Source organism: Pan paniscus, chromosome 8 (assembly GCF_029289425.2).
Source record: "Pan paniscus chromosome 8, NHGRI_mPanPan1-v2.0_pri, whole genome shotgun sequence".
In the NCBI taxonomy this organism is placed as follows: Eukaryota; Metazoa; Chordata; class Mammalia; order Primates; family Hominidae; genus Pan; species Pan paniscus.
Genome location: NC_073257.2, coordinates 134,131,641 through 134,147,221, shown reverse-complemented (window position 1 = coordinate 134,147,221; position 15,581 = coordinate 134,131,641). Strand labels below are relative to the sequence as shown.

General features: G+C 47.7%; 1 protein-coding gene across 4 annotated transcripts in view; it reads right to left on the bottom strand.

Annotated features, from left to right (window-relative positions):
• BTBD16 (BTB domain containing 16) overlaps positions 1–15,581 on the bottom strand; it is a 65,286-nt gene that overhangs the window by 46,607 nt on the left and 3,098 nt on the right. Inside the window, exons 2-5 of one of the 4 annotated variants that reach the window (XM_003825667.5) lie at positions 13,830–13,889; positions 11,991–12,142; positions 5,049–5,122; positions 2,729–2,872 (exon numbers count right to left, since the gene is read on the bottom strand). In XM_003825667.5, the coding sequence (XP_003825715.1) occupies positions 2,729–2,872; positions 5,049–5,122; positions 11,991–12,142; positions 13,830–13,847 (388 nt within the window). In that variant the 5' untranslated portion in view covers positions 13,848–13,889. The remainder of the gene's footprint in view (positions 1–2,728; positions 2,873–5,048; positions 5,123–11,990; positions 12,143–13,829; positions 13,890–15,581) is intronic. The other 3 variants (XM_008951010.3, XM_055093415.1, XM_055093414.1) reach the window with 3 other exon arrangements.

Genomic DNA, 15,581 nt, shown 5'->3' with positions numbered 1-15,581 from the left:
TTCTCTCAGGTCTCCAGAGGTGCCCCACACCCTTGGCGCAAAAGCCAAGGCCCCACTAGCAGCCCCAATTCCCACATGGCCTGCAACCCCTGCCCACCGCTCTGCCCATCATGCCCCCACCTACCCCCTCACCGGCATGCTCCTCAGGATGGTGTGGGGCTTCCGCCCTCCCTTCCTCATCGGGGGTCTTCTCACATGTCCCTCCCCCCGAGAGGCCTTTCCTGACCCCAAATGTAAGGTAGCACCCCACTCCCCCGCTAACTGATTTTATTCTTCTTCAGAGACTAATTTGACCATGACCTTCTATTTACTACTCTGTGTCCCTGTTGTGCTTTTCCCCCCAGCAGCTCAGCTGAGGTGGTTCACTTGCCGCTCCACCCCCTGGGCCCATCCCAGGCTCACACACACTGGTGCTAGTAAATATCGGCTGAATGAATGCAGCACATGGATTCCATCACCAGGGAGCTCAAGGTTCCAGATAATGAAAAATGATGTGAGCCAGAGCCAAAAAGCCCATCATCCTGTGCAACTATAAAGAAAGAGAGAGCAAAGGATCCTTTCCCCTCCATCTCCCCTCGCTGTCATCCGTCACCTGGCTCTGCGCTGGCTCTCACTCAGTAAATACTCACTGAGAACCTACTAAGCACCAGGCTTGTTCCACTCTGGGTCACATTCTTCTCCAGTATGACTACACGGCCTCCCATCTGCTCACGCCAGCCTGCCATCCACCCCATGGCAGGGAGTAAATGGGAGGATGCATGTGAGTGCCTGGCACACAGTAGGCATGCAGGAGGTGGCAGTTAATATTATAATGTGTCACGATATTTGTCATGCTTTCCCATCATTTTGGGCTTGTCTGTCCCCTCAGATGGTAAGCTCCTAGCACAATGCCTGGCATAAGCTAAGCATTCCACATAGGAAGGAAGGAAGAAAAGAAGGAAGAGAGGGAGGGAGGGAGGGAATCAGTTATGTCAGAGTAAGTGAAAGATAGGAATTCAGTATTCCCTCCAGGTTGAGTAAAACCCCCAAATTGGATAAGATATCAATAATTTGTTCATACTCTTCCCCAAAGTTCTCCAAAGCCAAGGTGGTTAGTTTGTTTTTAGTAAGTGGGCCACTTCCTCCTTGGATTCCACGCTAGAGAATAAACAGGTCCTCTCCAGGACAGCTGCTCCTCCAGTCTCCGTGGAAGGAAATCAAGCAACTGGAGAGCCTGTGCTTCTCTGCAGAGTCCAGCACTCCAGGGTCTGGCCAGAAGTTCCAGGATAGCAACACAGATGATATTGAGAACATGAAAGTGATAACCGTGAGACAGGTATGCAAACCACCATTGTGAGGTATGTCCGCTTTTAAAGGCACATGAAGGACTGTGACTGTTCCTACTGAAAGACGTGAATCCCAGGGCTTGATCGGTCCATGGAGCTTGCGAGGAGACCCTGGAGTTGTGACAGTCCAGGGCACTGGGATTTCATCTCTGCACCTTCCCTCTTGTCTCTCAGCCAGGCATAGCCTCTAGCAGGGAGGCTTGGATCAGAGTGGCTGTCTTAGCAGGGCTAAATGTTTTCATTTTAGGGACCCATTCTAGACATGTTAAAGACCGTAACGTTAATGACTCCATTTCCACTTCCAAATTCTCCTGCTTTTCCATGAACTCACTGTCTGGCTCACCAGAGCCTTTCACTGATGGCCTGATGAATGTTTTGACTTGGGTACAGGGGAGATGGAAGAGCCCAGTCTGGCCCTTGAAGACACTGGGACAAAGGCTTCAGAAGAGCACAGAGGCTCATGAGCCAGCACCAAGCTTGTTGCAGTTCTGCAGGAGCCCAGCTGGCTCTCACTGCCTGCACAGCGGGGAAGGGCTGAGTCAGATTCCCGCAGGCAGTGGGGCTCTCCCTCCAGGCTCAGGCTCAGGGAGGGGGAGTGACTGGGGGCTCCGGCTGCCTGTCTGGCTCTAGAATAACAGGGCTTTGCTGTCATGTCTTGGAAATAGAAAGTCCGTCATGACTGGTATGCTGGCTGGCTTTGGGGGCCTCGAATTTTCCGTGGCACCTGCTTATGAGTCAGCCCGAGGGGATGCCAACCTGTAGCCCAAAGCAGCAGCTGGCAGTGCAGATGGAGACGACTTAGAGACCAGGTGAGAGGAGGCTGGGGTGGTCAGGACTGGAAAAGGAGACAAAGAAAGAAGTGGCCTACATTCTTTCTGGAATAAGGTGGAAGAGAGACGAGAAGAGAAGAGGAAAGAAAAGCAAAGACAACAACAAAATAGATGCACACGTGTGGGCCTCGCACCAGCATACTTAGGGCCAAACAAGCCACAGATATCAGAACTCCACCTTCCTTCCAGAAAGCTCTTCAGAAAATTCCACATAGCCCATTTTTTCTTTTCAAAGAAGTAAGTAGAGTCTCTATGTCTGGGCTGGCCAGACAAGACTCGGGTTATTACAAAGATAATAACTGGCATGTACTGAGTGCCTGCTGTGTGCCAGGCCTTGTTCTAGAACCTCACACCTAGTACCTCCTCTACTCTTCAAAGCCGCATCCTAAGAACTATTATCCCCATTTTACACTTGAGGAAACTGAGGCTGTCATGGGATGAGATAACACTGTGGAGCCTTGCTCTTGACTGCTAGAGTGACCATGGTCTCTAAACAGATAACCATGTTCCAAGCTGGGACCGTCAAGCTAGAGGGCACTGGGGCTCCAGCACTGGGTGCCAGGGAGGAAGTACCTCGCAGAAGCTCCTCCAGCTCCCTCAGGGGGTGTGTGGTGCCCTGCGCCAGGGCTTTCAGGTAGAGCTTGGCCAAGGTCTCAGACTGAAAAAGCTGGGGCTGATGGAGCTCCCATTTGAAGCCCAGGCACTCGAGAATCACATCTGAGGACAGAAAATGATGCTGAGCAAACACATCAATAACGTCCCCACCCAAAGATGCTCAGCTTCCTCTCCCCCAGCTCCTTTGCTCGGTGGATCATTAAGCACATGAAGCAGGCAAGCAGCCTCCCCAGGCATCTCAGAAAGGAAGCAGTGAAGTGTGGGCCTCGGGGGCTTAGTGGCTTTGAGGGGGACACCAAACCAGTCTTACAGGGTCACCCAGGACATGTCACGTGTCCAGGACAGCTGTCGGCTAACAGCTGTAGGACTTCAGAGGCACTCGTGCTGCCCTCCAATGTGGGGAATGAGGAAAAGCTTCGTGGAATGAGGACATTGTCTGGGGCACTCTTGGGGGGCCTCATTCTGGCTTCCCCTATGACAGTGTTTCTCAGCCCCGGCACTGTAAACATTTTGGGCCAGATACGTGCCTGTTGGGGTGCTGTCCCGTGCACTGTGGATCCCCAGTAGCAGCCCTGGCATCTACCTACTACATGCCAGCAGCACTCCCTCCCCAGCAGTGACAACCAAAAATCTTTCCAGACATTGCCAAGTGTCCGCAATGAAGGCAAATCACCCCCCAGTTCCCTGTTGAGAACTACTGGGCTATGAATACCAAAGCATGACCCATCTGAAAGGCAATAGCAGGCCCACCAACGAGGGTAGGATTCTCATGACCCTCTTTGACAATATAAAGAAGGCTCTTTGCAAACTGTAGAAGACTTTCTTCAGGGGCATCTAACCTGAGGATAAAATCAGTGATCACTAAAAGAAGAGGCTTTTTGATAGAGGAGGGCAGATGGCGAAACCAAGGATGCCAGGCCAGGTGAGGCTCAAGAGGCCATGGGGAGAGGACTCTGCATGGCTCAGCTCCTGTGTTGTTAGTACAGAGCTGGGCGGAGAAGAGGTGCCTAGAACCCTCAATCTGAGTGCCAGACAGGACCTGAAGGGCCACTAGCCCCATCTACGTATTTCTTGATTTTGCCATTAGTTTCACGGTGTGACCTTGGGTACCTGATTCTTCTTCCTGCTATTATTATTGTTATTCACCAATGTTATGACATTGTTTAGTGCTGGGGTTCAGGGGGGTTTGCATCTCAAATATTACATTGCCTTAGGTGGTCTGGTTATGCTGAGTTAGAAAAAGTCTCAGCCCATCAGGGTGATTATAGGCAGGAGCGGAATTGTGGATACAGCATATTCACTCACTGGATGTCAATTTCCACTTTCAGGATGGCCAATGCATGGCAGCCATCACTAATCAATCCAGAGCTCTTTCTCTCATGCCAGGAGATGGTCTCAGACTACTTCTCCTGTCCAGAGTTGAAGGTGAGAAAAGAATTTATTAGCCTTTCTTTGGAAAGGAGTCTGGCTCTGATCTCAGGCAGTCACACCATGCAGTAGGCTTTATCCAAAAAAAAAAAAAAAAAAAAAATCCGCTTTAAGAAGCTGCCTCCTCATGAGGCTCAATGAACCTTTTTCTAGCAAAAAAGGACCTATCCTGATTCTTGATCCTGCCTCAGAAAAGTCCTCTTGAACAAGTGCAGCTGTGAACGTCCAAGTCATGACTGGTTAGAGCCCGAAGAGACAAAGAACAGCTGCTTTATGCTTGCTGCACTCTGTTTAGTCTTTCAATACAAAGACTACTTTTTTTTTTTGAGATGGAGTCTTGCTCTGTCACCCCGGCTGGAGTGCAGTGGCGCAGTCTTGGCTCACTCCAACCTCCTCCTCCTGGGTTCAAGTGATTCTCCTGCCTCAGCCTCCTGAGTAGCTGGGATTACATGTGCATGCCACTACGACTAGCTAGTTTTTGTATTTTTAGTAGAGACGGGGTTTCACCATGTTGGCGAGGCTGGTCTTGAACTCCTGACCTCAAGTGATTCACTCGCCTGGGCCTTCCTGCTGGGATTACAGGTGTGGACTATTTATTGACATCAACACATTTGTCTTTATCATGGCGAGGAGCATATGAAAATGTGTTTACCAAGCTTGGCTTCACTTACTGCACATTTGACAAATATTTACCGGGCACCTATTATCTCTTAGACGCTGGGAAGTGGATAAGAATTGCAACTTATACACTAGCGCCCTGGCTTATGGACTGGTCTCCTTCCATAAAGACCACAAGATGCCCCTGAAATCAGCAACATTCTGGCTTAATCCACGGATAACACAAACTCACCTGCTTCCCCACTTTGGATGTCCTTGTTCTTGAAATTCTCAAAGAAAAACTTCTGGATTTGTGAAATGCATAACCTCAAGGGAAAATGCAAACATAAAACCCAGGAGTTAATACTGACATTTTTCTCCAACTACAACATGCATTATTCTAGCATAAATGTCCTTAAAGCACCCATTGATCAAGCTAATCATATCTCGCCCTTTGGAAGAGTTTCCTCAGGTCACCATTTGCCGATGTGAAAAACTGTAGGCTTTCTGATAGCTGGCTCATAATGTGATTGCTGTTTTCAGTTTGTGGGTAGGCCTTACCGAGGAGATATTTGAGGCCATAATTGGCTGCCTGAATGACACCTTATTCAGTGTCTAAAACATTATCTAGCATATAGTAGACACTCAGTAAATATCTGCTGGGAGAAAAGAATAGAGGGTTCTGCTCATTTCTGGGATGTGAACTCACCAACAATTTTCTTTAGAGGCCATACAGGTCCCATTCTCAGTATGTCCAAAAACTAAACTTAGCATCTACCCCAAATCCTACCCTGCTCACTCGGATTCTCATCTCAGGAAATGGCACCACCAGCCTGCAGTTGCCCAAGCCAGCATTCTGAGTGTTGTTACATCTCATCACTTGTCTAGATCTTTCGAATTTGTCCATCTCTCTTTGCTGTTCTCGCTATAGCCTTCGTCTAAGCCCCTGTGATCTCCCTCCAGTCACTGCCAAAGTCTCCCAGCCTCCGGCCCTGCTCTGCTCAGAGGCCTGCCTCCCACAAAATGCAAATTTGGTCTTGTCTCTCTCCTGCTGAGAATCCTCCAGTGTTTCCCCATTGCTCTTGGGGGAAAGCCCAAACTCCTTAGCACGGCTAACCAGCTCCTGCATATTTCTGCAGCCTGGTCCCTCAACGGTCCCCACTCCACCCCTTCTCAGCAGCCTGCACCTGGACCTGCCAACTGCTGCTTTCATCTCTTGCATGCACTGCTCCCTCTCCCAAATGCTCTCCTCCTCGCCTTTCCCCTTGCTAAGCTCCTACTCATTCTTCAGAATAAACTTCATTGCTGCTTTCTCTGGGGATGCTGGGCCAGTGGCTTTACCCCTGCCCGTCCTGGGATTTCCCCCTTAAAACTCCTTCTGGAGTGTCTTGTGGCTGCCTGTTTACTTGTGTATCCTCTGCAAGACAGATAGGGCATGTGTTTACTGCTATGACCCAGGCACAAGCCACCATGCAGGTGCTCAGCAAATATTCATTAATGAATCCATGACCACATAGATAAACACCATGGACTCATCGTGCTAAGCCAGGAAGTGAAACAAAATTTGAGTCACATATTCGCAGCTTAAAGACAGTCATCCCAGAAAGCCAGCCAGCCAAGAGACATTTGTGACCACAGCTGCTCTGTGTCATGCAGTGTCAACTTCACCACGCTGTCTCCAACAATCCCAGGGTCAGGGTGCATGCAGGAAGCATGGGTGGGAGCCCGTGTCCAGAATATTGCCAACTACGTGCTGCCCTTTCCAAGGGGGGAGGATGGCTGCCAATGACTCAGCCTAAGGCAGGCAGTGGGAGCTGGACTTGCTTATTCAACAGGAGCAGTGGAGATCTGACCCAAGCCACCCTCGCTTCCTCCCTCAATCCCCCTCGTGGCTTGGGTGACACGTCTGGAAAGAGCTGGCCAGAGTCAAGAGTTCAGACCGTGATCCCAAAATGGAGCCACAGACTTTGGAAAATATGGCGCAAGGTCCATGAACTCAACTACCCTCACAAACATCAGTGTCATCGGCTGAGCCAAGGGATGCCAGGAAACAGGGGCGAGCACACTGCCTTCTCCTGGGTGTGAGGGCTGCTTGTCAAGATATACCATTCATCATGTAGGCTCTGCTGTTCCCAAGGGCTGTGGTTCATTTTAGGATCACTGGAAAAGTGAACGGAACACATGGCATCTGTGAGTTGTCTCACTGTTTGGGACTCAGTGGTCCCATTGCAATGCCTGGTGCGGGGATGCTGGGAACGTGCTGTTAGGCTGGATCTCACGCCCCCAAGTCATGACCATGACGGAGAAAGGCAGAAGGGGAAGAAGAGGAAGTAAGTTTCTCATGGACATACGGACTTCCTGGAGCAAACTATCCAAAGGGCAAAATGCCAATTTGATTAACTAGGAAGAGTTACATAGACCTGGGGCTGGACCCCAGTCCTTCCATTTTCTGCTTCTTGGTCCCAGAGGAAGGGACGAGTGAAAGAGTGAATGTTTGGAATACCTTGCACAGACATGCCTTCAGTTAGCATTCTCTCTTTCATTGTCTCTGTGAAAGGTATCAAGATAAAAATGGAGTTATGATGTGTTAAATACCCTGATGGAGCCTGGCATGGTATCATGCTCCTATAGTCCCAGCTACGCAAGGGTGAGGGAGGAGGACCGCTTTAGCCCAGGAGTTTGAGGCTGCAGTGAGCTGTGATCATGCCTGTGAATAGCCATTGCCTTCTAGCCTGGGCAACTGGGCGAGACCTCATCTCTAAATCTCTTTAAAAAAAACAAAACAAAAAAATCCACCCAACAAATAGAGGTGGGGAAGGCCAGGAAGGGAGAGTTCTCACACATGAATGCCTGATAATAAGAACTATCACAAAAGACTCTGCAAAACCTACAGCCACACACAAAGGCCATCACAACCTCACACACAAAAAAAGTACTGCGAGGACATCTGCCTAGCAACTCAAACTGGTGTCGCCCTTGTTATGGATCCTTGTAGCCAGGGATAATTATCTCAGAGCAATGATGTAATACTCCTCACTTTTCCTTTAAAAACCTTTGTCTTGCCAGGCACGGTGGCTCATGCCTATAATCCCAGTACTTTGGGAGGCTGAGGCAGGAGCATCACTTGAGCCCGGGAGTTTGAGACCAGCCTGGGCAACATAGAGAGACCCCATCTCTACAAAACATTAAATAAAAAATTTAGCATGTGGTGGCCATGTCTGTGGTCCCAGCTACTTGGGAGGTTGAAGCGGGAGGATCAATTGAGTCTGGGAGGCTGAGGCTGCAGTGAGCTGTGATTGCACTACTACACTCCAGCCTGGACAACAAAGCAAGACTTGTTTCAAAACAAAACAAAAAAACCTTTGTTTTCCTTTACCTCCCTGAATACACACGTAGTTTACAGTGGCACTGGTATTGCATTGCAATGCCTGTTCCAGAATAAACATCAGCCTCTTTTAGAGAGTCTTCCTCTCCTCTCTGTTTGTTATTTAGGTTAACATGGGTCATTGTTCTCTAGTCCCACTATTCCAGAACTGCTCTCTGGTTAAAAATAAATAAAATAAAATAATATAATATAATATAATATAAAAAATATATAGGGGTCCCTTCTTCCCATTCTTACCTCTTAAGCATGACCTCCTCCCACCCTTGAATGGACTTGGCATTGCGGGCAGAAAGGGAGAAAACCACTAGGCAGCCTCAGCAGCTGGGGACAGGGAAGGCTCTGGGTCTTTCCTAGGGCCACAACCCCTAAGCCTTCATGGGGTTGCCCCCTCCCCAGTCTGGCCTGAGACACACCTCCCGTGCTGGATCTCTGGGTTTCCATGACAGCACGCATCCATACACGCCTGTGGACCCCAGGGACATGCTTGACACATGTGCATTGAGCATATATGTGCCAGACACTTTTCTAAGCTCCTTACATGAATCATGTCGTATAATTCTCACACAATCCTGTAAGACAGCATCCCCGATTTGCACATAAACTAAGGCACGAAAAGATTAGGGTACTCGCAAGGAAGTTAACATTTCCTCCTCTCAGCCTCCTCTCCCACATTCGGCGCCCCAGAGCCTGCAAAAGGACCAAGGTAAGACGATCAGCAGCCTGAAGATCAGCACCTCTGAGTGGCTGACCAGGAACTCCCTGCGTCATGAAAACCCAGACGCGGCAGAAGGAAGTGTTGGCCAGCTGGGCACAATTACATACCCGAAATAGACGAGAAGCTGGGAGCCTGTTCCCTCAGCTTTCTATCATGAATGACCCTTTCCGTAACTCAAGAAATAGATTGGCCCAGCTCCTGTCCAAGCAGACAGCACCCCCAGGTGGGAAAAGCAGCAATGACACCATCCATGACATGAACACAGCTTGCCAGGTGGGGCAGAAACAGCCATGTAGTGCTTTGGGGGATATAACGTATGTTGCATGGGGCATTCCAGGCCCTTACTGACAGTGGAGTTTGCCACCTGAGTGTTGCCTGATGCCTGAAGGTTCACAAGAGTTACCAGGAATAAGCCCTTCATGTTATACACAACCTTTATTCTTTCTAAGAAGTTACTCACAATCACATGGAACAAATTTCTATTGTGAACACAAAGAAAAGGTGTGTGTGTGTGTGTGTGTGTGTGTTTCTCTTTCTCTGTCTCTTTTTTATTTTTAGAGACAAATCTCGCTCTGTCTCCCAGGCTGGAGTGAAACGGCACAATCATAGGTCACTGCATGCAGCCTCAATCTCCTGGGCTCAAGTGATCCTCCCACCTCAGTCTCCCAAGTAGCTGGTACTACAGGTTCACACCAGCATACCTGGCTAATTTTAAAATTTTTTGTAAAGACAGGGTCTCACCATGTTGCCCCATGCTGGTCTCAAATTCCTGGCCTCAAGCAATCCTCCCACCTAGACCTCCCAAAGCACTAGGATGACAAGTATGAGCCACCATGCCCAGACAAGTTTGTGTTTATTACAGAACATCAGTTTCTCCCATACTCAGTAGACTTCACCAGTGACTTCAATTCTTCATCCCTCCCTCTGTCCAAATCTTTTGCCTCCATACTGCAAAGTTTCTCTCCATAAGGAGACGGAGTGTGTTTTCTGTCCCTTGACTGGGAGTTTGGCCACGTGACTTGCCTCAGTTCATGGGGCCTAGTGAATGTGAAATGGTGAAAGATTTGAAAGACACATGAGCTCCTGGGCTTACCCTCGTGCCCTCTGCTGTCACCATGATAAGCATGTGCCCAGGCTAGCCCACTATCTCAGGAGGAGGACAAGAGGCTCATGGAACAGAGCCCAAGTGCCCTGGCAGAACCAATCCTGGATCAGCTGAGCACCAGATGCATGGCTATAGACATACCCAGAACACCTGAGAGTATCTGCTGCCTCTGGACATGCAGCTTCCCAATATCACAAAGGAGAGGGCCAGATGTGTAAAAGCTTCTCCCCAGAAGACCGGCTCCTCTGCCCCTGTTGTGCTGGAGGAAGGTGTTGTCCTGGAGGAAGGAACTGGGGGAGGTGCAAGGAGGCAGAGTGAAATAAAGGGGGTGTTGACTGGCAGAGCACAGAGCTGAGACACCCCAAGATGAAATCACCGGGATTAATTACTAAAATGCTGCTCAGGCAATAAAGAAAATAGTTCTGTTTACTAAGCATCTACTATTTGCCAGAAACAGTGCGAAGCATTTTCAATATATGGCTTCATTTAATCCTCAAGATGACTCTTCATCTTGAAGAAGGTGCTCTATAACCATTTGAAAGATGAGGAAACTGAGGCCCAAAGAGGGTTAGCCACTGACTAAAGGTCACAGAATTAGTAAGTGAAGAAGTGGAGATTCCAGCCCCATTGATAGACTGCTTTTAACAGTCCAAATGCCCAGCACCAAATGCCATTTCTACACCCCACCCCTCAGGCCACCGCCTCCAGTTTAGCTCAGTGACTCATAGAGACTTAGTTCTTGCTGCCCAGACCCTCTCATCAGCTTTTGGGATCACTTTGCCTCTGTTCCTAGGCCTAGCTCCAGCACCTGCATCCCTGGCCGAGCCCTGGCACTAAGGAACTCAGCAACGGAAAAGTGTTGGCCAGTGGCTCTAGAGAGGGAAGATTTGGCTACTCGCTGAAGAAAGATTGAGCAGGCAGTTCTTCTGTGCCAGGTGCTGTCCCAGGAGTGCAGTCCATGCTCACTTTGATTTGGCTGTGAGCTCACAAGACTGATGCTGCCAGCCTAGGGATGGTAGCGGCATCAAGCCAGGTCCATGGCACCAGGGAAATGAGGTGTACCTCCTGCAATAGGGTTGCTACAAATTACATGTTTGTTTCCTCCAAACCTCGTGTAGAAATTTGATCCCCAATGTTGGAGGTGGGGCCTAATGGGAGGCATTTTGGTCATAAGGGCAGATCCCTCATGAATAGATTAATACCATCCCTCAGGGGTGGGTTCTCACTCTCTTAGTTCCCACAAGAGCCGGTTGTCAACAAGAGCCTGGGACCTCCCCTCTCTCCTCTCTCTTGCTTCCTCACTTGCCATGTGATCTCTGCACACTCGGCTCCTCTTTGCCTTCCACCATGAGTACAAGCAGCCTGAGGCCCTCACCAGAAGCTGAGCAGATGCTGGCACCATGCTTCTTGTACAGCCTGCAGAACCTTGAGCCAAATAAACCTCTTTTATTTATAAATTTCTGATCCTTAGGTATTTCCTTATAGCAACACAAACAGACTAAGGCAAGGGTCCAGCTCTGTGTTTCCAGGAGAGGCAAGAGAGAACTCATCACATGGAGAAGTGAGGGTCTAGCCTACTGCTCGGAATGCCATGAGATTGAGAGAGGATCAATTCATTGGGTGAAAATGGACATTTACAAGCTGTCTAAACACTGAGCCAGGACTAACTAAGTTTTGTTTGTCAAAAAATCAGTTGGTCCCTGGATAATAAACTCAGAATCCTGTTTGGGTTCAAAGTTCCTAGTGGGAAGAAAAATTGTAAAAAAAAAAAAAATCAATCTTTCTCTGCACTTTTGTAACCACCCACATTCTCAGAGGTAGTAGTCACTTATGACCCTGTCCATGCCTGAGGGCTGGCTCCAGAGGGAGCCTTCCTTGCAGATGTGCCCTTGACAGCCACTCCAGCCAATCAGAGTGGCCCGGTCATCAGGCACCTCCCCTCCCAGGAATGATGGGCCATTCCCTCCCACAAACCTTTGAGTCTCCATACCTGTCTGGGTTCCTCAAAGCTTCCTCAAAGTCTATGCTCAGAGCCTTGCACATCTGGGAAAGTGAGAGCAGGTCCCCAGAGAAAGGCTGTTTGGGCAAACGCCACCGGTTGGTTGAGCCAGTGACCCGGCGTTCCAGCCGAGCTTTGTGCTGCTTGGTAATCAAAGAAAGAGAAGACATCTTTTTTTCTAACTTCATATAAATGCCAGATTTTCCAAATTGTATAGCAGGAAGGAAATCAAGACAAATTTTACAGTGCTGGTTAATTTTTGAACATGGCTAATATTTCTCACAAGACATCTCAAGGCAAAGACGCTGTATTCCATAGACCAAGGATCTCAAGCTACAAAGTAATTTGGAATTTAGGATCTAGGACAAGAGGTGTCAGAGGGTAAGAGGTCAAGGAGAAAGATTGTTTTTTGCAGGTAGCTCTCTGAAGAATCCACAGGCAGGGATAGTATTAGGCTTTAAGTACTGTCCTTTGAGTACTTATCCTAACTTGTCATACAGAGAGATATTAAACTGTGGAGATCTTGGGCAAGGAATTTTTTTAATGGTGGTAAAATACACAAAACATAACATTTTATCTATTTTACAGTGTACAATTTGGTGGCATTTAGAACATTTACAATGTTATGCAACCAATACCACTACCTAATTCCAGAACATTTTCATTATCCCCAAAAGAAATTCCATACCCATTAAATTGTCACTCCCTGTTCCCATGTCCCCAGCCCGTGACAACCACTAACCTGCTTTCTAAGATTAGCCCCTATGTTCTGACTTTATGTTTTCACCTGTTCTGGGTATTGCATACAAGTGGAATCACACAATATGTGGCCTTTTGTGGATGGCATCTTTCACATAACATAATGTTTTCAAGGTTCATCCATGTATTGGTACTTCATTCTTTTAAGGCTGAATAATATTCCACTGTGTAAATATTCCACATTTTGCTTATTCCTTCATCAGTTGATGGACACTTGGGTTTTTTATACCTTTTGGCTATTGTGAAGAGTGCTGTGAATATTCATGGACAAGTTTTTTTTGAACACCTGTCTTTTTATTCTTTTGGTTATATGCCCAGGAGCAGAACTGCTCAGTCTTAGACATTTTCTTGAGGCTCCAGGGGAAATTCAGCAATTTACATAAAAAAGAAGGACGATACCCAGCATGGATGTAAACCTTAGACTGAAGGCTCAAAGCAACCTAGCAAGGAAGAAAGCACGAGGAGGGACCCACAGGAATGGATGTCATTGATCCCAAGCCACCCAGGGCACCAATGGAGAGGTGACGAGACCATGGGCCACAGACTAGAGCATATGAGTTCAAATTTTACTTTCTAGTTGTGTGACCTTGAGCAAGTTACTTAACACTCTGAGGCTCTCAGGTCTCATGTGTAAAATGGAAATAATGGGTGGTGGTGGTGACGGTAATGGTTATCGTGAGAACGACAGTGAGGATGGCGATGGTGGGGATTGTGGGGATATCATCTTGTTTCCAATGTTGTAAAAAGTATAAAGTAGAATAAAGTTTGGGAAATATGCCTTAGTATAGTGCCTAGAAGATGGTGGGTGATTAAAAACTGTGGAATCTGAGTCTAGATGTAGTCCTGCTGTCACGTAAAACGTCGAAGTAAAACATCGTCAGCTCAGACCACAAGCCTGCTCTCTGCCCTCTGGACGGCGCTGCCTGGACGCGCTCTTTCCAGCCGAGTCAGCCAATAATGCTTGAGGTCCTCGGTGGTGCAGGACCCAGCCCCTTGTGGAAATTTGTCAAAATGACCATAAGCAAATGCTTCTTCTCATCACCTACCTTCTTGAGAAACTGATCTACTCACCGTGTTCGACATGATCATGAATGAAAGTGGAAATTACGCAGGAGAGAAAAGATAAGCAACCTAGAAGACAAAACAGGTAAAGGTGAAATTTTCCATACTTTTCAAAATATTATGGAGGAGATTGGCCTAAAGAATCTATACTTTGCCACAGGAACAATAATGAATAAGCCTCGAATGTGGGTTATTTATCAATCAAGAGAATATCTTGTTGTTGCTGGGGTTTTTTGTTTTGTTTTGTTTTTTGTTTTTTTTGTAAGCAGGTGAATAGAGAGATCTCTGCTGTTGTTCTGGGAAAGTGGCTCAGATAAAGCAAAACAGAAGATAATCCTTTGCCAAAGTGAGGAAGACCAAAAGATAGCTATAAGTAGGCTGATCACATAATTGATCACTCAGACGAGGAGACTAAAGGGATGATATTAATAATTAGGCCTGGACAATGGCTGTAGGCCAGGGCTGCCCTGGAGCTCCGTAGACTGATGGTCACCCTAGCTTACAGGGTCATGAAAGAGGAAGAGTGGAAGGACTTTCCAGTTATCTCTGAACATTATCAGGGCTGTTGGGTTACAAGCAACAGAAACCCATTTGATTATGGGGTTGTGGGGAGGTTAAGATTGATTGGAAGGATGGTGATGAGAGGAGGGTCTCATAGACTCCAAAGGAAACTGGAGAACTCTCCGGGAAAGAACAGGAAGCAGCTGCAGGGACCTGGGTGGCACGCACCAGGAGTTGGTGGCTGTTGTTGTCAGGCGCTGCCTCCAGCATGAGTCGGCTCTCCCACAGTCCATCTATGCAGGGTTCTTTTCAATCCAGATTCTCAGCAAGAGGCCCCAACTGGCCTGGCTTAGCTCAGGGGCCCACTCTTTGGCCCCTGAGGGCAGACACCTTAACTAATTCTCCCAACAAGAACGTGCACTGGGGACTGGGTAGTTCCCCAGATCAACATCAGAGAAGAGGAGAAGTGGTGAGCTGGTGAAACCAGCAGAAGCCACGGCACTTGATGACCAAGAAACTCAGCTGACCTCCCTTTGCTCCCCAAACAGCACTTCACCTGCATCACAGTCATGGCTATGTTCATCCATTCACCAACAAGCATCTCCTGTGCAGTCGCCATATGGAGAGAGGCGTTAGCCGTTTCTGAGAGACAGCAGTGAGCAAAATGCACACGATCCTTGCCACATAGAATTTCCATTCCACTTGGGCAGACAGGTTTTTCTTTGCCTTTTAATTGCCTTAATTGGACTTTTTAATTGCAAAAGTATTAATAATATATGCTTGTTGTAACTAGTGAACAAATACAATGACAGGAAAGAAAAATTTAACATAGCTGCATAATATTACTTTTTCTTTTTTTGAGACAGGGTCTTGCTCTGTTGCCCAGGCTGGAGTGCAGTGGTGTGATAAAGGCTCACTGAAGCCTCGATCTTCTGGGCTCAAGTGATCCTCCCACTTCAGCCTCCCCAGTAGCTGGGACTACAGGTGTCCACTACCACACCTGGCTAATTTTTTAATTTTTCTAGAGCCAGGGTTGCCCAGACTGATCTATATTGCCCAGACTGGTCTTGAACTCCTGATATCAAGCAGTCCTCCTGCCTTGGCCTCCCAAAGTGCCAGGATTATAGGCATGAGACACTGTGCCTGGCTGCATAATATTTCATACAGTGAATGCATCATTATTTATTAAAACATTCCTCTGCCAAGTCATTGAGGTTATTTCCTATATTTTATTCCCATAATAAAAACAATGGGAACAAT